This window comes from Mustelus asterias, unplaced genomic scaffold (assembly GCF_964213995.1).
Source record: "Mustelus asterias unplaced genomic scaffold, sMusAst1.hap1.1 HAP1_SCAFFOLD_2672, whole genome shotgun sequence".
NCBI classification, from domain to species: Eukaryota; Metazoa; Chordata; class Chondrichthyes; order Carcharhiniformes; family Triakidae; genus Mustelus; species Mustelus asterias.
In genome coordinates this window covers 1-24391 of record NW_027592617.1, presented here as the reverse complement: position 1 = coordinate 24391, position 24391 = coordinate 1, and the positions used below count along the sequence as shown (strand labels likewise).

The 24391-nt window shown below is 51.7% G+C and overlaps 1 protein-coding gene across 1 annotated transcript; it reads right to left on the bottom strand.

The window, feature by feature from the left end:
* Positions 1-264: 264 nt before the first annotated feature.
* On the bottom strand, positions 265-22588 carry xaf1 (XIAP associated factor 1). The gene is made up of 7 exons (XM_078207743.1): positions 22458-22588; positions 17217-17273; positions 15114-15306; positions 11918-12006; positions 9536-9799; positions 7148-7226; positions 265-4508 (listed from the first exon to the last, which is right to left on the bottom strand). Exons 2-6 carry the CDS (start codon positions 17244-17246, stop codon positions 7149-7151), a joined length of 654 nt encoding a protein of 217 aa, XP_078063869.1. The 5' UTR covers positions 17247-17273; positions 22458-22588; the 3' UTR covers positions 265-4508; position 7148.
* Between the last annotated feature and the right edge of the window lie 1803 nt (positions 22589-24391).

The window sequence follows — 24391 nt, the reverse complement described above, 5'->3', positions numbered from 1 at the left end:
AAAACAGAATTAGACGTGTCAGTGTTTGTGTGGCTAAAGTGACCGTATCGGAGAGAGCTTCATCACATGACCTCACACCACCTCACCCTCGCACTTGCTATTGGTCACCTGACCTGCCAATCCACAAAGCCCAGCCCCATCATTGGCTGCCCAGCCCGCGGTGCAAGAACCCCATTGGCCGGAGCTTATGAAGGATTCCCGTCATGTCACCTGTCCATTCAGCTCCTGAAATATAACTGAACAAAACTGCTGCAGGCTAAAATCCCAACTTGTATTTATTTACCTTTAAAACATACACAGAATAAAATAAGCAGCAGCAGCAGCAGGGCAATATTTTCACCCATGGAGGAAACAGAGTCTATTAAAGGTGCGTTAAAGTCTCAGCCAGATGTGACTGATTTACTGTCAGACTAAAATAAATTCTTCATTTACTCAGGCCACAAAGCACCTGGTGATCTCGACTTTGACGGATTTCCGGGTCCTCGTGGTCTCATTGTATTTTGGACTCTACCTTCTGAATGATGGAGTGATGAAGGGACTGGAACGGTATTATTCAGAGCTTTATCCCTTTCTCGAGTCTGGGATTACTCATTATACAGGATTAACAACTGGACATTGGACACAGCCCCTGAGTTGGAATGACTCTGAGACACAGAGTCTCCTCCATCACCTCCACCACTATTTGTAACAACATTCAAATCACTGTCTAGGCTTCAGTTAAACATGATTAATAAGCAGCAGGAAGTATTCATAAGATATAGGAGCAGAATTAGGCCATTCAGCCCATCGCGTTCGCTCCGCCATTCGATCATGGCTGATACGCTCCTCATCCCCATTTTCCTGCCTTCTCCCCATAACCCTTCAACCCCATTCCCAATTAAAAATCTGTCTAACTCCTCCTTAAATGTACTCACTGTCCCAGCATCCGCCGCACTTTGGGGGAGCGAATTCCACAGATTCACAACCCTTTGGGAGAAGTAGTTTCTCCTCAACTCTGTTTTAAATTTGCTGCCCCTTATCCTAAGACTATGACCTCTCATCCCAGAATGCCCCACAAGAGGAAGCATCCGCTCCACGTCTACTTTATCCATACCTTTTATCATCTTGTAGACCTCAATTTGATCTCCCCTCATTCTTCTAAATCCTAGAGAATTTCCAGTTACTCAGTGCCCTTTACACCAATGGCTGCACCAACTGTCCAACAGCAACATGGGAATTAGGAGCAGGAGTCGGCAAATTCAGCCCTTCGAGCCGGCTCCGCTATTCAATCAGATCCTGGCTGATCTCTCCCTGGTCTCAAATCCACCTCCCCACCTGATCCCCATATCCCCTTATCCCTTTTTAAAATTAGAAATATATCTATCTCCTTCTTGAAGCCATTCAATGATTCAGACTCGCCCGCGCTCTGGGGCAGCGAGTTCCACAAATTCACCACCCTCGGCGAGAAGTAGTTCCTCCTCATCTCAGTTTTAAACCTACCGCCTCTCAGCCTGTACCTGTGACCTCTTGTTCCAGATTGCCCCACACAGGGGAAACATTTGGTCTACATTTGCTCTATCAATCCCTTTAAAATTTTATATCCCTCGATCAGATCCCCTCTCATCCCTCTAAACCCCAGTGAGTATAAACCCAAACTGTTTAATCTCTCCTCATACGTCAACCCTTTCATCCCCAGAATCAATCTAGTGAACCTCCTCTGAACTGCCTCCAATGCCGCAACATCCTTCCTCAAATAAGGAGACCAAAACTGGACACAATACTCCAGATGTGGTCTCACCAACACCCTGTACAATTGCCACAACACGCATCTACTTGTTTTCTCCAGTCCCTTCGCAATAAATGTCAAGATTCCATTTGCCTTTTTTATTACATGTTGCACCTGCATATCGACTGTCTGCGATTCATGAATACAGACACCCAGATCCCTCTGCCCAGAACAAGGAAAACCAGATCCCTCTGCCCAGAACAAGGAAAACCAGATCCCTCTGCCCAGAACAAAGACACAGTAAGAAGTTTACCAACACCAGGTTAAAGTCCAACAGGTTTATTTGGTAGCAAAAGCCACACAAGCTTTCGGAGCTCCAAGCCCCTTCTTCAAAGAACAAAGACAACCAGATCCCTCTGCCCAGAACAAGGAAAACCAGATCCCTCTGCCCAGAACAAAGACAACCAGATCCCTCTGCCCAGAACAAGGACAACCAGATCCCTCTGCCCAGAACAAGGACAACCAGATCCCTCTGCCCAGAACAAGGACAACCAGATCCCTCTGCCCAGAATAAGGACAACCAGATCCCTCTGCCCAGAACAAGGACAACCAGATCCCTCTGCCCAGAACAAAGACAACCAGATCCCTCTGCCCAGAATAAGGACAACCAGATCCCTCTGCCCAGAACAAGGACAACCAGATCCCTCTGCCCAGAACAAAGACAACCAGATCCCTCTGCCCAGAATAAGGACAACCAGATCCCTCTGCCCAGAACAAGGACAACCAGATCCCTCTGCCCAGAACAAAGACAACCAGATCCCTCTGCCCAGAATAAGGACAACCAGATCCCTCTGCCCAGAATAAGGACAACCAGATCCCTCTGCCCGGACACATTTTGAATCTGCTTTCCATTTAGGTAATAATTTGTCTTTATTTTTGTTCTGCCAAAATGGACAACCTCACACATATCCACATTAAACTCCATCTGTCAAATTTTGGCCCATTCTCCTAGCCTATCTACATCCATCTGTAAAATCTTTATACCCTCTTCATTGCCTGCTTTCCCACTATTTTATTATCTTCCACATATTTTGCTATGTTACACTCTGTCCCTACTTGCAGATCATTGATATAGATTGCAAACAGTTGAGGTCCGAGGACTGACCCCTGTTTAACCCGGCTAGTTACATTTCACCAGCCAGAGAAGGACCCATTTATCCCGACCCTCTGCTTTCTATCAATCAGCCAATCCTCAATCCAATCTAGTCCTCTACCCCCAATCCTCTGCGACCTCACCCTCTGGATCAGTCTTCTATGTGGCAAACAGCACAAGCACCTTTAACATACACCATCACAGCAGCATCAACAACATGGGAGACCAAACACAGGCTGAGAGACTAGGACAGATATTCAAAAACCTGGCTGGAAAGGTCAGTTTTAAGGAGCATCCTAAGGGATTTAGGGGCAGTGAGGTTTAGGGAGAGAATCCCGGGGTTAGGGCCCACACAGCTGAAGGCACAGCCTCCAATGAGGGAGCGATGAAGGGGGGACAGAATTGGGGGAAACGCAGAGATCCCAGGGGGCTGTGGGGTTGGATGAAATGAGGAGATAGGGAGGGGCTGAGGCCACGGAGGGATTCGAACACGAGAGTGAGAATTTTAAAATTAAATTGAGGTAATGTAGGTCAGTGAGCACAGGGATGATGGGGGAATGAGAGAGAGTCAGTGTCAGGGCAGCAGAGGTTTGGGATGATCTGATGGAGGGTGGAAGGTGAACATTGTTGGAATGTAAAACATTGTGATCAAAATCTGTATCAGGAACACAAACGTGACCTTAGTGCACCTTTAAGAGTTTTTAACAATCATGTTCTCTGTGGTGTAAAGCCCGAGTTGATGTCATTGTTGCCAGGCTGTGTGTAGGAATCCTTTCACTGCTCCTTCAATGGTTTAAATGGGGATTTGTTTATTTTTACTGGGATGTTTTATGGCTCTGAATTGTTAGGAGGAAAACGGGTTGGCAGCTCAGCTGACAGGAGCTCGTTCATTTTCAGCTTTGAGCTGCTGTTTAGTTTCAGTTTAGAGGGACAGTAATCTCTCTCTCTCTCTCCCTGGTTTTGGGAAATTCTGCGGTTTAGCTGAAAGCCTTCCTGGGGTAGAAAATCTGCTGTCGGTGGCTTGGCCAGAGTCTACCTGGGGTTCTGGAAAACTGTTCTGACTTCAAACTGTTCTGAGTCTATCAGGAGAACTGCAGCATTCATCCAAAGGACTCAATTTCAGTATCACGTGAGCATTAGTCTCTGCTGTGTTAAACCTGTGGAAGGGTTCTGTTATGGGATTGGTTTCATTGGAACATCTTAGATATATGTGTTAAGGGTTATACATTATCGTGGTTGTTTTTTTTTGTGTGTAATTGATAACAGTTCTTGCTAACTTTCTTACTATACATGTTAACTATATTCTTAAATAAACTTTGTTTGATAAAAGCTCCCTAGTGGGTCATTAGAATCACACCTGAAGTGAAACCTATCATGCTTATCCCAGCCAAATTCAAGATGCAAAACTTATGATCCAGGCGGGCTCCATAAAACACTCGAGTTTCTCACCTAAACCGTAACACAAACTACAGTCAGCAGAGTCAGAATCACTCTGGGCAACATAACAAAATGATCAATAATGAACAGCTCCTGTAGTTTGGTATGTGGGACGTTAGACTCTCCGTCATCTTTCCTTTGCACTGTTTCAGTATTTTTTCCACACGATGTCCTCCAATCGGTGAGTAGATTGTGAGGTTCCACACTGTCACCCTGTCCCCGGGAACAGTCAATTGGTCAGTAATAGATTCAGGAGAGTTTTAAACTTCAGCAATAGATCGACACGTTGTTAAAGGGAAAGGAAACCAGCACAAAACATCAAACCAAATTGCAAAAGGGAAGGTGAAAAGGAAAAGGTTAGCCGAGAGAGGCAGAGAAATTATAATGAGGAATAAAGATATGGCAGGCATTAAATAACAACTTATATTTATAAAGTGTCTTAAACCTATTAAAACTTTCCAAAGCTTTATCAAAGTGTTATAAAAAATATATTTACCTATCAGCTTTCACGGTATTAAACACAGGAGACTGGAAATAGAGAGAATCCAAGTGAGATCGAAGAACTTAGAATCATCAGTCAATATACTCATAGAATGCCTACAGTGCTGGAAAGGCCATTCGGCCCATCGCGTCTCCAACTGACTCTCCAAAACAGCATCTTTCCCAGGCTCTGTCCCCTTAACCCCACACATTTATTCCACCAATCCATCTAACCTACACATCCTGTGATATTAAGGGGCAATTTAGCATGGCCAATTCACCGAACCTGCACATCTTTAAAAGTTTAAGTTTAGTTATTAATGTTGCAAGTAGGCTGCAATGAAGTTACTGTGAAAATCCCCTAGTCACCACACTCCGGCGCCTGTTCGGGTACACTGAGGGAGAATTTAGCACGGCAATTCACCCTAACCAGCACGTCTTTGGACTGTGGGAGGAAACCGGAGCACCCAGAGGAAACCCACGCAGACACGGGGAGAACATGCAGACTCTGCACAGACAGGGTCCCTGGCGCTGTGAGGCAGCAGTGCTAACCACTGTGCCACCGTGCCGATAGGTACTGGGAAAATTGAAACAAAAAGTTGCCGACCGGAGGAAATGAAAAGTAGCATATAATTGAAATGGAGGGAGATTACAGAACTCTGAGGTACAGAGGGATCTGGGAGTCCGGGTACATGAATCACAAAGTTAGTACGCAGGTCCAGTGAGTGATTAGGAAGGCAACTGGAATGTTGGTGTTTATCGCAAGGGGGATGGAATATAAAAGTCCCCCTCACTCCCTGCGGGGACTCCACCCCATTCTCCCAGTTTCTTTACCTCAGCCACATCTATCCCGATGAGGCCACCTTCAAAAATGACACATCAGCGTTTTTCCTTAACCGAGGTTTCCCACCCTACTGTGGGTGACGGGGCACACAACTGGGTTCAACACATTCCCCCATCAGCTCGAGGGGCTGAATGGCCTCCTCCTGTTCTTGTGCAACAGGCTCGAGGGGCTGAATGGCCTCCTCCTGTTCCTGTGTAACAGGCTCGAGGGGCTGAATGGCCTCCTCCTGTTCCTGTGTAACAGGCTTGAGGGGCTGAATGGCCTCCTCCTGTTCCTGTGTAACAGGCTGGAGGGGCTGAATGGCCTCCTCCTGTTCCTGTGTAATAGGCTCGAGGGGCTGAATGGCCTCCTCCTGTTCCTGTGTAACAGGCTCGAGGGGCTGAATGGCCTCCTCCTGTTCCTGTGTAACAGGCTCGAGGGGCTGAATGGCCTCCTCCTGTTCCTGTGTAACAGGCTCGAGGGGCTGAATGGCCTCCTCCTGTTCCTGTGTAACAGGCTTGAGGGGCTGAATGGCCTCCTCCTGTTCCTGTGTAACAGGCTGGAGGGGCTGAATGGCCTCCTCCTGTTCCTGTGTAATAGGCTCGAGGGGCTGAATGGCCTCCTCCTGTTCCTGTGTAACAGGCTCGAGGGGCTGAATGGCCTCCTCCTGTTCCTGTGTAACAGGCTTGAGGGGCTGAATGGCCTCCTCCTGTTCCTGTGTAACAGGCTGGAGGGGCTGAATGGCCTCCTCCTGTTCCTGTGTAATAGGCTCGAGCGGCTGAATGGCCTCCTCCTGTTCCTGTGTAACAGGCTCGAGGGGCTGAATGGCCTCCTCCTGTTCCTGTGTAACAGGCTTGAGGGGCTGAATGGCCTCTTCCTGTTCCTGTGTAACAGGCTCGAGGGGCTGAATGGCCTCCTCCTGTTCCTGTGTAACAGGCTCGAGGGGCTGAATGGCCTCCTCCTGTTCCTGTGTAACAGGCTCGAGGGGCTGAATGGCCTCCTCCTGTTCCTGTGTAACAGGCTGGAGGGGCTGAATGGCCTCCTCCTGTTCCTGTGTAACAGGCTGGAGGGGCTGAATGGACTCCTCCTTTATAGACAGGGAGACGAGTAATTAAACAAATGTGGTTTATTCACCAAAGGCAGTGTGTATTTAAATACATTAATGAAAGGATCAGAGATAATGCAGCAGCCTTTACTATCTAACTCCGTTCTTATTCGCCCCCAATCATCCACATCCCTGGGTTTTATTCTTCAGTCATATCGGCAATTAATTGGCCCTAAGTGCCTCACGGTTTACCCCCTTGGCCATTGCTGACATCTTGTGGGTTACAGAGCTCGCTGGCTGACACACACAGCTGCTGCTGCCCTGTTTGAGTGTGCTGGAGTGTGAGATAGAGCGAGACTGCACACACCCTCTGGGAGATGGGCACAGGCTGACGGAGCAGGGAGCCTCCCCCTTAACAGAGCAGGCTCATCCCAAGGGAATCCTCGGCCAATCAGGCGTGGGTGAGGTGGGGGGGGGGGGCGACGGCACGAAGAGCAATCCTACCTCACAGCTGCTCCCGTTCATTCACCTCGCTCCGTCTCAGTCCATTCCTCCGCTGCCAATGAAAAAACCGACACTTCATCTTCGTCAGAGAGGGAGGGAGGAGGAGGGAGAGAGAGAGAGGGAGAGAGAGGGTGAATATGTGACAAGTGATAAGAGCCAGAACTTCACTGCACTAAACATTCCAGAGTAACTCCTGGTTAATGGGTTTCCTCACAATCCAGCACAGAGTATCCAACACCATACCGAGGGAGTGCCGCCCTGTCACAGGGTCAGTACTGAGGGAGTGCCGCACTGTCAGAGGGTCAGTACTGAGGGAGTGCTGCCCTGTCAGAGGGTCAGTACTGAGGGAGTGCCGCACTGTCAGAGGGTCAGTACCGAGGGAGTGCCGCACTGTCAGAGGGTCAGTACCGAGGGAGTGCCGCACTGTCAGAGGGTCAGTACCGAGGGAGTGCCGCACTGTCAGAGGGTCAGTGCTGAGGGAGTGCCGCACTGTCACAGGGTCAGTACTGAGGGAGTGCCGCACTGTCAGAGGGTCAGTACTGAGGGAGTGCCGCACTGTCAGAGAGTCAGTGCTGAGGGAGTGCCGCACTGTCAGAGGGTCAGTACCGAGGGAGTGCCGCACTGTCAGAGGGTCAGTGCTGAGGGAGTGCCGCACTGTCAGAGGGTCAGCACTGAGGGAGTGCCGCACTGTCAGAGGGTCAGTACTGAGGGAGTGCCGCACTGTCACAGGGTCAGTACTGAGGGAGTGCCGCACTGTCAGAGGGTCAGTACCGAGGGAGTGCCGCACTGTCAGAGGGTCAGTACCGAGGGAGTGCCGCACTGTCAGAGGGTCAGTACCGAGGGAGTGCCGCACTGTCAGAGGGTCAGTACCGAGGGAGTGCCGCACTGTCAGAGGGTCAGTACCGAGGGAGTGCCGCACTGTCAGAGAGTCAGTACTGAGGGAGTGCCGCACTGTCAGAGGGTCAGTACCGAAGGAGTGCCGCACTGTCAGAGGGTCAGTACCGAGGGAGTGCCGCACTGTCAGAGGGTCAGTACCGAGGGAGTGCCGCACTGTCAGAGGGTCAGTGCTGAGGGAGTGCCGCACTGTCAGAGGGTCAGTACTGAGGGAGTGCCGCACTGTCAGAGGGTCAGTACTGAGGGAGTGCCGCACTGTCAGAGGGTCAGTACTGAGGGAGCGCCGCACTGTCAGAGGGTCAGTACTGAGGGAGTGCCGCACTGTCAGAGGGTCAGTACTGAGGGAGTGCCGCACTGTCAGAGGGTCAGTACTGAGGGAGCGCCGCACTGTCAGAGGGTCAGTGCTGAGGGAGTGCCGCACTGTCAGAGGGTCAGTACTGAGGGAGTGCCGCACTGTCAGAGGGTCAGTACTGAGGGAGTGCCGCACTGTCAGAGAGTAAGTACTGAGGGAGTGCCGCACTGTCAGAGGGTCAGTACCGAGGGCGTGCCACACTGTCAGAGAGTCAGTACTGAGGGAGTGCCGCACTGTCAGAGGGTCAGTGCTGAGGGAGTGCCGCACTGTCAGAGGGTCAGTGCCGAGGGAGTGCCGCACTGTCAGAAAAGATCCTACACTCAATCTTTTGGAGAAACGTGGCAGAGGGTTGGGTGAGTGGGGGCATAGATTGGTTCCCTGGTCAAAATCTTTCTGGTTGCATCACAGCTTGGTATGGCTCCTGCTCTGCCCAAGTCCGCAAGGAACTATAAAAGGTCGTGAATGTAGCCCAATCCATCATGCAAACCAGCCTCCCATCCATTGACTCTGTCTACACTTCCCACTGCCTCGGCAAAGCAGCCAGCATAATTAAGGGCCCCACGCACCCCGGACATTCTCTCTTCCACCTTCTTCCGTCGGGAAAAAGATACAAAAGTCTGAGGTCACGTACCAACCAACTCAAGAACAGCTTCTTCCCTACTGCTGTCAGATCTTTGAATGGACTTACCTTGCATTAAGTTGATCTTTCTCTACACCTTAGCTATGACTGTAACACTACATTCTGCACCCTCCCCTTTCCTTCTCTATGAACAGTATGTTTTGTCTGTATAGCTCGCAAGAAACAATACTTTTCACTGTGTTAATACCTGTGACAATAATAAATCAAATCAAATCTTGATCCCTGAGGGTACAACACTCTCTGGTCAATAACACAGTGCAGCTTGTGGGATCTTGCTCTGTACAAACTGACTGTGTTTGCTACAGTATAAGAATGAACACATTTCAAAAGTACCTCATTGGTTAAGAGGCATTTTGGAGCAAAGGTTACAATAGGTGCTACAGGAATGCAAATCTTTATATTTCCTCCAGCAGTTTTGCAGGAAGCTGAGTAAATTTGGAGATGAAAAGTATTCCTCTAAGATAGAGTTGCAAAAGTGATATGAAATCTCCTGACAGTTTACCTCGTGTTGCTGAAGCAGTTCGTGAGGCAGGGCACAGTCACACACTCGGCAATAACCAATCTCATCCAAGACCTCACTCCCCACAAAGGCAGATCTCCATGGTGGGGAGGCGGCCTGAGCACCCACCTGCTCACGGGGTATAGGGGTAAAGAAAGGGGGATAAGAGAGGCGAGGGCGGGACCTGGAGGGGGGGTAGAAAGGAGGGTCTTGCCATAGGGATGTCTGGAATCTATCCACCAATCTGGAGAGTGGTCTGCATCCATTCTGTGAAGAGAGAGAGAGTGAGTTTGATGACAGTTCACTTCATCCACATCCGTTATGTTAGGAAAATAATGTTTTAAGGGATTTATTTTTATATTGGTAAACATTAGAAATAAGCTAATAAGTTTTAAGAGGGTTTAAGTTAATGTTTGTGTGCCTGGAAGGGTGAAACCTATAGTTAGATTCATGCTGGACAAAGGTGTTTACATGTGTGGGGTTGGTTTCAATTCCATCTGTGTTTCTATTGTCCTTCGGGACGATATGAGGAGTAAATAAACCAGCAGTGGTTGCTTAGTAACTGGGGCTTTGCAAGGTCGAGAAGTTTTTAAGCTTTAGTTTAGCTAACTTGATTGCAGTTGGAAACAGACAATGAGAGAGAAGACAGCTCACTCAGCTCTGCTAGAAGCAGTTGGTTTTAGAAGGCTGAAGAGGAAATATTTCTATCAGCCTTGCTAGAGGAAAAGCCATACTATGGAGTAATAGTTAAGAAAACAGATGCTGGAAACCTAAAGTCTAGCTAGCTAAGGAGACTAAGAGAAATGAAAAGAAGTTTTCAAGTCTGGAGTTAACAGAGTTCACAGAGGGTTGAAAATGCATTGGGTTACGGGAGGCCAGAAAGATACCTGCAGTGGTGCTAAGGTTTGTGAGAAACTACTACAGTTTGGAGACATTCGTTGAAATAATTGTGGAAATCAGTGGCTGGACTTCCTGAGTTTGTGTAAAAGCCTTTAAGACAAAGGAAACTCAAAGGGAGAAACGTAAAACTGGAAAGTGAAATCTTGATGGAATCAGTGGAAGGAAAGCATCATTTAAAAGAAGATTTGAAAGTGTCTCTTTCTGAAAGCGGAATTTGAAATCGCTGGTGTGGAAGCTGGAGTTCCGTGAGACAAGGTGGCTCACGGTATAAAATCCTCTGGGGGATTCTGAGGAGAAATCCACAGAAATTCACTCGGGTTCAGTGAGGAGTGAATCTGACCACAGCCAACCTGTGTGTTTAAAAGGGACTGTGTGTGTCAATGAGACCATTGTAGTTTAAGACGTGCTTTGTAATCCGTGTTTATCTTAATTACACACAGATTTTATGATTATGGGAAGTAAAGTAGTATTGCATCATAATCCATTGCTTGATGTTTAATAAATGTTTTGTTTCTTGTTGTTAAAACTAATTAGTGTTCCCGTGACTCTGCTCCTCCATGTTTTACATAAAATATAAAAGCTGTGGACTTCAGAGCCAGGGTTCCATTCTGGGATCTTCCTGTGCAGTTATATCAGCGACTGGGATGGTAACAGTTACTCAGGCCTGTTCCTCATCCACAATCTCAATAGACTTTACACTCGCTGGCTGGCTGAACCTTGCTATTTTAGTTAAAGATTGTTACAATCAGTAACTAAAAACTTTTCATTAAACAACTTTAAAATATTTTTTAAGTCTGACCATGTTTCTCCTTCTATCTTTCAGAAACCTAAAGGTTAACCTTCAACCTTTGGACATTCCGGGACAAGACTGGAGGGTCGGCAACACCTCAACTGTTGTTAGGCTGAATCCCAGCTCGCCCCGGGATCCTGCCCCCCTTCCCCCAACACCCCCGGATCTCTCCCCACTGCCCCCTCCCCGGGAACCCATCCCACTGCCCCCTCCCCGGGAACCCATCCCACTGCCCCCTCCCCGGGAACCCATCCCACTGCCCCCCTCCCCGGGAACCCATCCCACTGCCCCCTCTCCGGGAACCCGTCACACTCCCCCCTCCCCCTCCCCGGGAACCCATCCCACTCCCCCCTCCCCCTCCCCGGGAACCCGTCCCACTCCCCCCTCCCCCTCCCCGGGAACCCGTCCCACTGCCCCCTCCCCGGGAGCCCGTCCCACTCCCCCCTCACCCTCCCCGGGAACCCGTCCCACTGCCCCCTCCCCGGGAACCCGTCCCACTCCCCCCTCCCCCTCCCCAGGAACCCGTCACACTCCCCCCTCCCCCTCCCCGGGAACCCGTCCCACTCCCCCCTCCCCCTCCCCGGGAACCCGTCCCACTCCCCCCTCCCCCTCCCCGGGAACCCGTCCCACTCCCCCCTCCCCCTCCCCGGGAACCCGTCCCACTCCCCCCATTCTGGGACTGGGGCCTCTCTCACCTGGTGCTGTTGAAGCTGATCTTCTGGAAACATCTTTGTGCAGAATGCACATAGACCTCTGGAGCTTTTCTCCGTCACAGGAACGGAAGCTGTGGGGAGAGGAACAGACTCAAAGTCAGTTTGGGCAGAGGTTATCGAACACCAAGGGAGCGGGCGGGCATTCCGAGTTCATAAAATAGAACAGAATCCCTACAGTGCAGAAGGAGGCCATTCAGCCCATCGAGTCTGCACCGACCACAATCCCACCCAGGCCCGATCCCCGTAACCCCATGCATTCACCCTAGCGAGTCCCGCTGACACGAAGGGGCAATTTAACACGACCAATCCACCTAACCCGCACATCTTTGGGCTGTGGGGGGAAACTGGAGCACCCGGAGGAAACCCACGTTGACACGGGGAGAATGTGCAGACTCCACACAGACAGTGACCTGAGGCTGGAATCAAACCCGGGTCCCTGGCGCTGTGAGGCAGCCGTGCCACCGCACCGCCCCAAGGTGAGTTGGCTCACCTTTAATCAGATGACAGCTGATCTTTAACCCCAGCTCCACCGTCCTGGACCAGTCCAGGTCCCTGACCCTCCCAGTGTCCAGAGATCTATCGACCCAAGTCCTGAATATAGGAAAATTCACACATCCCCAAAGGTAGAACATTCTGGATTCAGGAGACGGACAGAGAACAATCCCTTCAGCCCAGGAAACAGTGAACCTTTGGCTCTCTCTGTCTACAAGGCAGACGGTCGAGTTAGATATTGAAACCTGTGATGTTGGTGAGGAGAGGCTCAGAATCGATAGTCACACTCACACAATGTGGCTGGGACAAGCACAGGAGCGCAATCTGTCTTTAACGGCAGTGATTATGGGATTACCCAGCGGTGGATAAGCTTTGAACAGGGGCACCGACACTGTGATCGGCAGCTCGATGTGAAACCTGCTGCTTCTGTTTGATTTGATTTATTATTGTCACATGTATTAACATAGTGAAAAGTATTGTTTCTTGCGCGCTATACAGTCAGAGCATACCGTTCATAGAGAAGGAAACGAGAGAGTGCAGAATGTAGTGTCACAGTCATAGCCAGGGTGTAGAGAAAGATCAACTTAATGCGAGGTAGGTCCATTCAAAAGTCTGACAGCAGCAGGGAAGAAGCTGTTCTTGAGTCGGTTGGTGCGTGACCTCAGACTTTTGTATCTTTTTCCTGACGGAAGGTGGAAGAGAAAATGTCCGGGGTGCGTGGGGTCCTTAATTATGCTGCTGCTTTGCCGAGGCAGCGGGAAGTGTAGACAGTAAGGGGCAGTGTCAGGGAGCTGGGGGCAACAAACTCCATAATCGCTCCTTCAGGTTCCCAGCGGAACAGGATAACCCCTGTGGTCCCCACCGCCAGGAACCACAGAATTCCCACAGGGCAGAAAGAGGCCATTCAGCTCATCGAGTCTCCACCGATCCCCTTCAACACTGCATCGTACCCAGGCACACCCCCGCCACATCCCTGTAACCCCCAGATATCGTACCCAGGCACACCCCCCGCCATATCCCTGTAACCCCAAACATCGTACCCAGGCACACCCCCCGCCACATCCCTGCAACGCCAAACAGTTAGTATGGCCAATTCACCGAACCAGCACATCTATCAGAGCACCTGGAGGAAACCCACGCAGACACGGGGAGAATGTGCAGACTCCACACAGACAGTGACCCAAGCCAGGAATCAAACCCGGGTCCCTGGCGCTGTGAGGCAGCAACGCTAACCACGGTGCCACCATGTTGTTTGGAAACAAATAATCTCTCCAAATCGCGATAGCCTCTCCTTGTGCTGGAGACAAACAGGCCCCAATGGGCAGCAGTCTCTCACCTTCGTGACACAACACAGTGGGTTCAAATCTGCCCTTCATGCAGCACTAAGGGAGTGCCGCACTGTCAGAGGGTCAGTGCTGAGGGAGCGCCGCACTGTCAGAGGGTCAGTACTGAGGGAGCGCCGCACTGTCAGAGGGTCAGTGCTGAGGGAGTGCCGCACTGTCAGAGGGTCAGTACTGAGGGAGCGCCGCACTGTCAGAGGGTCAGTGCTGACGGAGCGCCTCACTGTCAGAGGGTCAGTGCTGAGGGAGTGCCGCACTGTCAGAGGGTCAGTGCTGAGGGAGTGCCGCACTGTCAGAGGGTCAGTGCTGAGGGAGTGCCGCACTGTCAGAGGGTCAGTGCTGAGGGAGTGCCGCACTGTCAGAGGGTCAGTGCTGAGGGAGTGCCGCACTGTCAGAGGGTCAGTGCTGAGGGAGTGCCGCACTGTCAGAGGGTCAGTGCTGAGGGAGTGCCGCACTGTCAGAGGGTCAGTGCTGAGGGAGTGCCGCACTGTCAGAGGGTCAGTGCTGAGGGAGTGCCGCACTGTCAGAGGGTCAGTGCTGAGGGAGTGCCGCACTGTCAGAGGGTCAGTGCTGAGGGAGTGCCGCACTGTCAGAGGGTCAGTGCTGAGGGAGTGCCGCACTGTCAGAGGGTCAGTGCTGAGGGAGTGCCGCACTGTCAGAGGGTCAGTGCTGAGGGAGTGCCGCACTGTCAGAGGGTCAGTGCTGAGGGAGTGCCGCACTGTCAGAGGGTCAGTACTGAGGGAATGCCGCACTGTCAGAGGATCAGTACTGAGGGAGTGCTGCACTGTCAGAGGGTCAGTGCTGAGGGAGTGCCGCACTGTCAGAGGGTCAGTGCTGAGGGAGTGCCGCACTGTCAGAGGGTCAGTACTGAGGGAGTGCTGCACTGTCAGAGGGTCAGTGCTGAGGGAGTGCCGCACTGTCAGAGGGTCAGTACTGAGGGAGTGCCGCACTGTCAGAGGGTCAGTGCTGAGGGAGTGCTGCACTGTCAGAGGGTCAGTACTGAGGGATTGCTGCACTGTCAGAGGGTCAGTGCTGAGGGAGTGCCGCACTGTCAGAGGGTCAGTACTGAGGGAGTGCCGCACTGTCAGAGGGTCAGTGCTGAGGGAGTGCCGCACTGTCAGAGGGTCAGTGATGAATATTTACGATGCGATGGTCACTGTTTAGGAGAGGAGCAGCTTTGCGCTGGAACGCGATGTGAAAGCCTCAGACAGGGGCAGGAAGGAACGGATTATTTGGTCACTATCATTTTGTTGCTTGTGGGATCTTGCTGTGCATAAATTGGAAACACATCATTGGCTGTCTCTTTGTTGTTGTTGTGGTTGCTATGGAAATGTAACTGTGCGTACCGAACCCCGAGTGGTGTTCTCCCGGGCAGGTTTGCTGGTGTGATTCCTGCTCCCGGCACATCACGTATTTGCCGCAATCTCCGCAGCGATTAGTTCGACTCCCGCACGCCTCCTCGTGCTCCAGGAGAGCGCGACTCTGAGTCTCCAGATCACAGAACCGGCAGTTCAGCATTCGCTCCACACATTGCTCACCCTGAGAGAGCAAGACACTCAGTCAATCCTCCTCACCCTCAGTAACCACCGAGACCCGACACCCCCTCCCTATCTCTGTAACCTCCTCCAGTCCCTACACCCCTCCCTATCTCTGTAACCTCCTCCAGCCCCTACACCGCTCCCTATCTCTGTAACCTCCTCCAGCCCCGACACCCCTCCCTATCTCTGTAACCCCCTCCAGCCCCTACACCCCCTCCCTATCTCTGTAACCTCCTCCAGCTCCGACACTCCCTCCCTATCTCTGTAACCTCCTCCTGCCCCTACACCCCTCCCTATCTCTGTAACCTCCTCCAGCCCCGACACCCCTCCCTATCTCTGTAACCCCCTCCAGCCCCTACACCCCCTCCCTATCTCTGTAACCTCCTCCAGCTCCGACACTCCCTCCCTATCTCTGTAACCTCCTCCAGCCCCTACACCCCTCCCTATCTCTGTAACCTCCTCCAGCCCCGAAAGCCCCTCCCTATCTCTGTAACCTCCTCCAGCCCCTACACCCCTCCCTATCTCTGTAACCTCCTCCAGCCCCCTACACCCCTCCCTATCTCTGTAACCTCCTCCAGCCCCTACACCCCTCCCTATCTCTGTAACCTCTTCCAGCCCCAACATCCCTCCCTATCTCTGTAACCTCCTCCAGCCCCTACACCCCTCCCTATCTCTGTAACCTCCTCCAGCTCTGACACCCCTCCCTATCTCTGTAACCTCCTCCAGCCCCTACACCCCTCCCTATCTCTGTAACCTCCTCCAGACCCTACACCCCTCCCTATCTCTGTAACCTCCTCCAGCCCCTACACCCCTCCCTATCTCTGTAACCTCCTCCAGCTCTGACACCCCTCCCTATCTCTGTAACCTCCTCCAGCCCCTACACCCCTCCCTATCTCTGTAACCTCCTCCAGCCCCTACACCCCTCCCTATCTCTGTAACCTTTTCCAGCCCCAACATCCCTCCCTATCTCTGTAACCTCCTCCAGCCCCTACACCCCCTCCCTATCTCTGTAACCTCCTCCAGCTCCGACACACCCTCCCTATCTCTGTAACCTCCTCCAGCCCCTACCTATCTCTGTAACCTCCTCCAGCCCCTACACCCCTCCCTATCTCTGTAACCTCCGCCCGCCCCTACACCCCTCCCCATCTCTGTAACCTCCTACAGCCCCTACAACTCTCCCTATCTCTGTAACCTCCTCCAGCCCCCTACAGCCCCTCCCCATCTCTGTAACCTCCTCCAGTCCCTACACCCCTACCTGTCTCTGTAACCTTCGCCAGCCCCTACGCCCCTCCCTATCGCCCCATCAAACACTCCCAGGACAGGTACAGCACGGGGTTAGATACAGAGTAAAGCTCCCTCTACACTGTCCCCATCAAACACTTCCAGGACAGGTACAGCACGGGGTTAGATACAGAGTAAAGCTCCCTCTACACTGTCCCCATCAAACACTCCCAGGACAGGTACAGCACGGGGTTAGATACAGAGTAAAGCTCCCTCTACACTGTCCCCATCAAACACTTCCAGGACAGGTACAACACGGGGTTAGATACAGAGTAAAGCTCCCTCTACACTGTCCCCATCAAACACTCCCAGGGCAGGTACAGCACGGGGTTAGATACAGAGTAAAGCTCCCTCTACACTGTCCCCATCAAACACTCCCAGGGCAGGTACAGCACGGGGTTAGATACAGAGTAAAGCTCCCTCTGCACTGTCCCCATCAAACACTCCCAGGACAGGTACAGCACGGGGTTCGATACAGAGTAAAGCTCCCTCTACACTGTCCCCCATCAAACACTCCCAGGACAGGTACAGCACGGGGTTAGATACAGAGTAAAGCTCCCTCTGCACTGTCCCCATCAAACACTCCCAGGACAGGTACAGCATGGGGTCAGTGCAGAAACTGAGTCTCACCTGGTGTGTCTCCAGTTTGCAGCGTTCCATTGTTTTGTGACATTGGGAGCATTTCACCTGCAGCGAATATGGAAATCAGAGTGAGACCCGGGACCCTGGCTCTGTCCACCCCAGACCCTCGCCTGTGATCAGCTGTCATTCTCCCGGACCTTGTTACACTCCCTGTCTTTGACCTGTGTGTGTTCTCTCTCTCTCTCTCTCACACCTGTGTGTGTTCCCTCTCTCTCACACCTGTGTGTGTTCCCTCTCTCTCACACCTGTGTGTGTTCTCTCTCTCTCACACCTGTGTGTGTTCTCTCTCTCACACCTGTGTGCGTTCTCTCTCTCACACCTGTGTGTGTTCTCTCTCTCACACCTGTGTGTGTTCTCTCTCTGTGACCTGTGTGTGTTCTCTCTCTCACACCTGTGCGTGTTCTCTCTCTCTCACACCTGTGTTCGTTCTCTCTCTCACACCTGTGTGTGTTCTCTCTCTCACACCTGTGTGTGTTCTCTCTCTCTCACACCTGTGTGTGTTCTCTCTCTGTGACCTGTGTGTGTTGTCTCTCTCACACCAGTGCGTGTTCTCTCTCTCTCACACCTGTGCGTGTTCTCTCTCTCTCACACCTGTGTGTGTTCTCTCTCTCTCACACCTGTGCGTGTTCTCTCTCTCTCACACCTGTGTGTGTTCTCTCTCTCACACCTGTGTGTGTTCTCTCTCTCTCACACCTGTGTGTGTTCTCTCTCTCTCACACCTGTGTGTGTTCTCTCTCTCTGACCTGTGTGTGTTGTCTCTCTCTCACACCTGTGCGTGTTCTCTCTCTCTCACACCTGTGCGTGTTCTCTCTCTCTCACACCTGTGCGTGTTCTCTCTCTCTCACACCTGTGCGTGTTCTCTCTCTCTCACACCTGTGTGTGTTCTCTCTCTCTGACCTGTGTGTGTTGTCTCTCTCTCACACCTGTGTGTGTTCTCTCTCTCTCACACCTGTGTGTGTTCTCTCTCTCTGACCTGTGTGTGTTCTCTCTCTCACACCTGTGTGTGTTGTCTCTCTCACACCTGTGCGTGTTCTCTCTCTCACACCTGTGTGTGTTCTCTCTCTCTGACCTGTGTGTGTTCCCTCTCTCTCACACCTGTGTGTGTTCTCTCTCTCTGACCTGTGTGTGTTCTCTCTCTCACACCTGTGCGTGTTCTCTCTCTCACACCTGTGTGTGTTCTCTCTCTCACACCTGTGTGTGTTGTCTCTCTCACACCTGTGCGTGTTCTCTCTCTCACACCTGTGTGTGTTCTCTCTCTCTGACCTGTGTGTGTTCTCTCTCTCTCACACCTGTGTGTGTTCTCTCTCTCTGACCTGTGTGTGTTCTCTCTCTCACACCTGTGCGTGTTCTCTCTCTCACACCTGTGTGTGTTGTCTCTCTCACACCTGTGTGTGTTCACTCTCTCACACCTGTGTGTGTTCTCTCTCTCTGACCTGTGTGTGTTCTCTCTCTCACACCTGTGTGTGTTCTCTCTCTCACACCTGTGTGCGTTCTCTCTCTCACACCTGTGTGTGTTCTCTCTCTCACACCTGTGTGTGTTCTCTCTCTCACACCTGTGTGTGTTGTCTCTCTCACACCTGTGTGTGTTCTCTCTCTCACACCTGTGTGTGTTCTCTCTCTCACACCTGTGTGTGTTCTCTCTCTCACACCTGTGTGTGTTCTCTCTCTCTCACACCTGTGTGTGTTCTCTCTCTCTCACACCTGTGTGTGTTCTCTCTCTCACACCTGTGTGTGTTCTCTCTCTCACACCTGTGTGTGTTCTCTCTCTCACACCTGTGTGTGTTCTCTCTCTCACACCTGTGTGTGTTCTCTCTCTCACACCTGTGTGTGTTCTCTCTCTCACACCTGTGTGTGTTCTCTCTCTCACACCTGTGTGTGTTCTCTCTCTCACACCTGTGTGTGTTCTCTCTCTCTCACACCTGTGTGTGTTCTCTCTCTCTCACACCTGTGTGTGTTCTCTCTCTCTCACACCTGTGTGTGTTCTCTCTCTCACACCTGTGTGTGTTCTCTCTCTCACACCTGTGTGTGTTCTCTCTCTCACACCTGTGTGTGTTCTCTCTCTCACACCTGTGTGTGTTCTCTCTCTCACACCTGTGTGTTCTCTCTCTCACACCCGTGTGTGTTCTCTCTCTCACACCTGTGTGTGTTCTCTCTCTCTCTCTCTCACACCTGTGTGTGTTCTCTCTCTCTCACACCTGTGTGTGTTCTCTCTCTCTCACACCTGTGTGTGTTCTCTCTCTCTCACACCTGTGTGCGTTCTCTCTCTCACACCTGTGTGTGTTCTCTCTCTCTCACACCTGTGTGTGTTCTCTCTCTCACACCTGTGTGTGTTCTCTCTCTCTGACCTGTGTGTGTTCTCTCTCTCACACCTGTGTGTGTTGTCTCTCTCACACCTGTGCGTGTTCTCTCTCTCTCACACCTGTGCGTGTTCTCTCTCTCTCACACCTGTGTGTGTTGTCTCTCTCTCACACCTGTGTGTGTTGTCTCTCTCACACCTGTGTGTGTTCTCTCTCTCACACCTGTGTGTGTTCTCTCTCTCACACCTGTGTGTGTTCTCTCTCTCACACCTGTGTGTGTTCTCTCTCTCACACCTGTGTGTGTTGTCTCTCTCACACCTGTGTGTGTTGTCTCTCTCACACCTGTGTGTGTTCACTCTCTCACACCTGTGTGTGTTGTCTCTCTCACACCTGTGCGTGTTCTCTCTCTCTCACACCTGTGCGTGTTCTCTCTCTCTCACACCTGTGTGTGTTGTCTCTCTCTCACACCTGTGTGTGTTGTCTCTCTCACACCTGTGTGTGTTGTCTCTCTCACACCTGTGTGTGTTCTCTCTCTCACACCTGTGTGTGTTCTCTCTCTCACACCTGTGTGTGTTCTCTCTCTCACACCTGTGTGTTCTCTCTCTCTCACACCTGTGTGTGTTCTCTCTCTCACACCTGTGTGTGTTCTCTCTCTCACACCTGTGTGTGTTCTCTCTCTCACACCTGTGTGTGTTCTCTCTCTCACACCTGTGTGTTCTCTCTCTCACACCCGTGTGTGTTCTCTCTCTCACACCTGTGTGTGTTCTCTCTCTCTCTCTCTCACACCTGTGTGTGTTCTCTCTCTCTCACACCTGTGTGTGTTCTCTCTCTCTCACACCTGTGTGTGTTCTCTCTCTCTCACACCTGTGTGCGTTCTCTCTCTCACACCTGTGTGTGTTCTCTCTCTCTCACACCTGTGTGTGTTCTCTCTCTCACACCTGTGTGTGTTCTCTCTCTCTGACCTGTGTGTGTTCTCTCTCTCACACCTGTGTGTGTTGTCTCTCTCACACCTGTGCGTGTTCTCTCTCTCTCACACCTGTGCGTGTTCTCTCTCTCTCACACCTGTGTGTGTTGTCTCTCTCTCACACCTGTGTGTGTTGTCTCTCTCACACCTGTGTGTGTTCTCTCTCTCACACCTGTGTGTGTTGTCTCTCTCACACCTGTGTGTGTTCTCTCTCTCACACCTGTGTGTGTTCTCTCTCTCACACCTGTGTGTGTTCTCTCTCTCACACCTGTGTGTGTTGTCTCTCTCACACCTGTGTGTGTTGTCTCTCTCACACCTGTGTGTGTTCACTCTCTCACACCTGTGTGTGTTGTCTCTCTCACACCTGTGCGTGTTCTCTCTCTCTCACACCTGTGCGTGTTCTCTCTCTCTCACACCTGTGTGTGTTGTCTCTCTCTCACACCTGTGTGTGTTGTCTCTCTCACACCTGTGTGTGTTGTCTCTCTCACACCTGTGTGTGTTCTCTCTCTCACACCTGTGTGTGTTCTCTCTCTCACACCTGTGTGTGTTCTCTCTCTCACACCTGTGTGTTCTCTCTCTCTCACACCTGTGTGTGTTCTCTCTCTCACACCTGTGTGTTCTCTCTCTCTCACACCTGTGTGTGTTCTCTCTCTCACACCTGTGTGTGTTCTCTCTCTCACACCTGTGTGTGTTCTCTCTCTCACACCTGTGTGTGTTGTCTCTCTCACACCTGTGTGTGTTGTCTCTCTCACACCTGTGTGTGTTGTCTCTCTCACACCTGTGTGTGTTCTCTCTCTCACACCTGTGTGTGTTCTCTCTCTCACACCTGTGTGTGTTCTCTCTCTCACACCTGTGTGTTCTCTCTCTCTCACACCTGTGTGTTCTCTCTCTCACACCTGTGTGTGTTGTCTCTCTCACACCTGTGTGTGTTCTCTCTCTCACACCTGTGTGTGTTCTCTCTCTCACACCTGTGTGTGTTCTCTCTCTCACACCTGTGTGTTCTCTCTCTCTCACACCTGTGTGTGTTCTCTCTCTCACACCTGTGTGTGTTCTCTCTCTCACACCTGTGTGTTCTCTCTCTCTCACACCTGTGTGTGTTCTCTCTCTCACACCTGTGTGTTCTCTCTCTCTCACACCTGTGTGTGTTCTCTCTCTCACACCTGTGTGTTCTCTCTCTCACACCTGTGTGTTCTCTCTCTCTCACACCTGTGTGTGTTCTCTCTCTCACACCTGTGTGTGTTCTCTCTCTCACACCTGTGTGTGTTCTCTCTCTCACACCTGTGTGTGTTCTCTCTCTCACACCTGTGTGTTCTCTCTCTCTCACACCTGTGTGTGTTCTCTCTCTCACACCTGTGTGTGTTCTCTCTCTCACACCTGTGTGTTCTCTCTCTCTCACACCTGTGTGTGTTCTCTCTCTCACACCTGTGTGTTCTCTCTCTCACACCTGTGTGTGTTCTCTCTCTCTCACACCTGTGTGTGTTCTCTCCCTCACACCTGTGTGTGTTCTCTCTCTCTCACACCTGTGTGTGTTCTCTCTCTCTCACACCTGTGTGTGTTCTCTCTCTCACACCTGTGTGTGTTCTCTCTCTCTCACACCTGTGTGTGTTCTCTCTCTCACACCTGTGTGTGTTCTCTCTCTCACACCTGTGTGTTCTCTCTCTCTCACACCTGTGTGTGTTCTCTCTCTCACACCTGTGTGTTCTCTCTCTCACACCTGTGTGTGTTCTCTCTCTCTCACACCTGTGTGTGTTCTCTCCCTCACACCTGTGTGTGTTCTCTCTCTCTCACACCTGTGTGTGTTCTCTCTCTCTCACACCTGTGTGTGTTCTCTCTCTCACACCTGTGTGTGTTCTCTCTCTCTCACACCTGTGTGTGTTCTCTCTCTCACACCTGTGTGTGTTGTCTCTCTCTCTGACCTGTGTGTGTTGTCTCTCTCTCACACCTGTGTGTGTTCTCTCTCTCTCACACCTGTGTGTGTTCTCTCTCTCTGTGTTCCGCGAGCTCTCTCGTTGGGACAGCCTCATCGCAGAGTGTGCACAACTGGATGAATCGCCTGCAGTGAATCTCGTGAATGTGATAATTGGAGGCAGCAACATCCTTTTTACTGCAGAGAGAATAACAAAACAGCAGGTTAACTCATCATCATCATCATCCCGGTCAAACCCTGTTGAACTCCCAGACTCAACCCAGCTGTGACAGAGAGAGACGGAGAATTCTGCAGCACACAGAGGCCATTCAGCCCACTGTATGTGTGCTAGCTTTTTGAAAGAATTAACCAATTATTCTTCAAATTCCCACCGTCCTGACAACGCCTTCAGATCACAGCAACCCACTGAAAAGCACAATTCTCCACCCACAACACGGGGAGCGGGAAATTCTGATCAGAATTGTGCAAACTGTTGATCTGGAACCAGTGTCCACTGACTGGTAACAATGGCTACTGCATCGAACCTGCCATTAAACATCTTGGCCCGGTGTACAGTGGTTCGCGCTGCTGCCTCACAGCGCCAGGGACCCAGGTTCAATTCCTGGCTTGGGTCACTGTCTGTGTGGAGTTGCACGTTCTCCCCATGTCTGCGTGGGTTTCCTCCGGGTTCTCCGGTTTCCTCTCAGTCCGAAAGATGTGCTGGTTAGGGTGAATTGGCCGTGCTAAATTCTCCCTCCGTGTTACCCGAACAGGCTTCAGTGTGGCGACAAGGGGATTTTCACAGTAACTTCATTGCAGCGTTAATGTAAGCCTACTTGTGACACTAATAAATAAACAAAATATCGTGCCTTTAGGATACATATCCCAGCATGCTTCACAGGAACATTACCCAGCAACCCCTCAAGTCCCACGGGATAAGATTCGGACAGATGACCCAAAGCACGGCCAAAGAGGCCGGATTTAAAGAGCATCTTGAGGCGGGATAGGGAAAGGTTTAGGGAGGGGATTCCAGAGTTTAGGGTCCCCAGGCACCTGAGGGACGGATTTGAGTGAAGCGATGGGAATCGGGGATGCATGAAAGCCTGGAATTGGAGGAACGCAGGGATCGGGGTTGTTTGTGGGGCTGAAGAGATTGGGAAGAGTGAGGCCATGAAGGGATGTGTAAAGGATAAGAATTCTAAACTAGGGAGTGTTGTTTAACTGGGAGTTGATGTAGATCAGTGGGGAATGGGCGAGGGAGACCGGCCCTGAGTTCAGGTACAGACAGAGCCAGAAACTGTGTCACTCTGTGTGACAATTCTAACTTGACAACATTCCTATTCTGGTACAAGTTACTCTCAATAAGGTTTCCAGATAATCTGCCTTTATCAAGTTGATGAGCCTTGTCTCCAGATGTTGGTGGTTATATTATTGACCGAGAGAGGAGGGAATGGTGGGGGGAGATCTGACCGAGAGATGGGGGGAAGATCTGACCGAGAGATGGGGGGGAAGATCTGACCGAGAGATGGGGGGGGAAGATCTGACCGAGAGATGGGGGGGGGAAGATCTGACCGAGAGATGGGGGGGGGAAGATCTGACCGAGAGATGGGGGGGGGGGGAAGATCTGACCGAGAGATGGGGGGGGGGTGGGGGGAGATCTGACTGAGAGGTGGGTGGGGGTGGAGATCTGACCGAGAGGTGGGGGGGGGGGGGGGGAGATCCGACCGAGAAGGGGGGGGGGGAGATCCGACCGAGAAGGGGGGGGGGGGGAGATCCGACCGAGAGAGGGGGGGCGTGGGGAGATCCGACCGAGAGAGGGGGGCGTGGGAGATCCGACCGAGAGAGGGGGGCGTGGGGAGATCCGACCGAGAGGGGGGGGGGGTGGGGAGATCCGACCGAGAGAGGGGGGGGGGTGGGGAGATCCGACCGAGAGAGGGGGGGGGTGGGGAGATCCGACCGAGAGAGGGGGGGGGGTGGGGAGATCCGACCGAGAGAG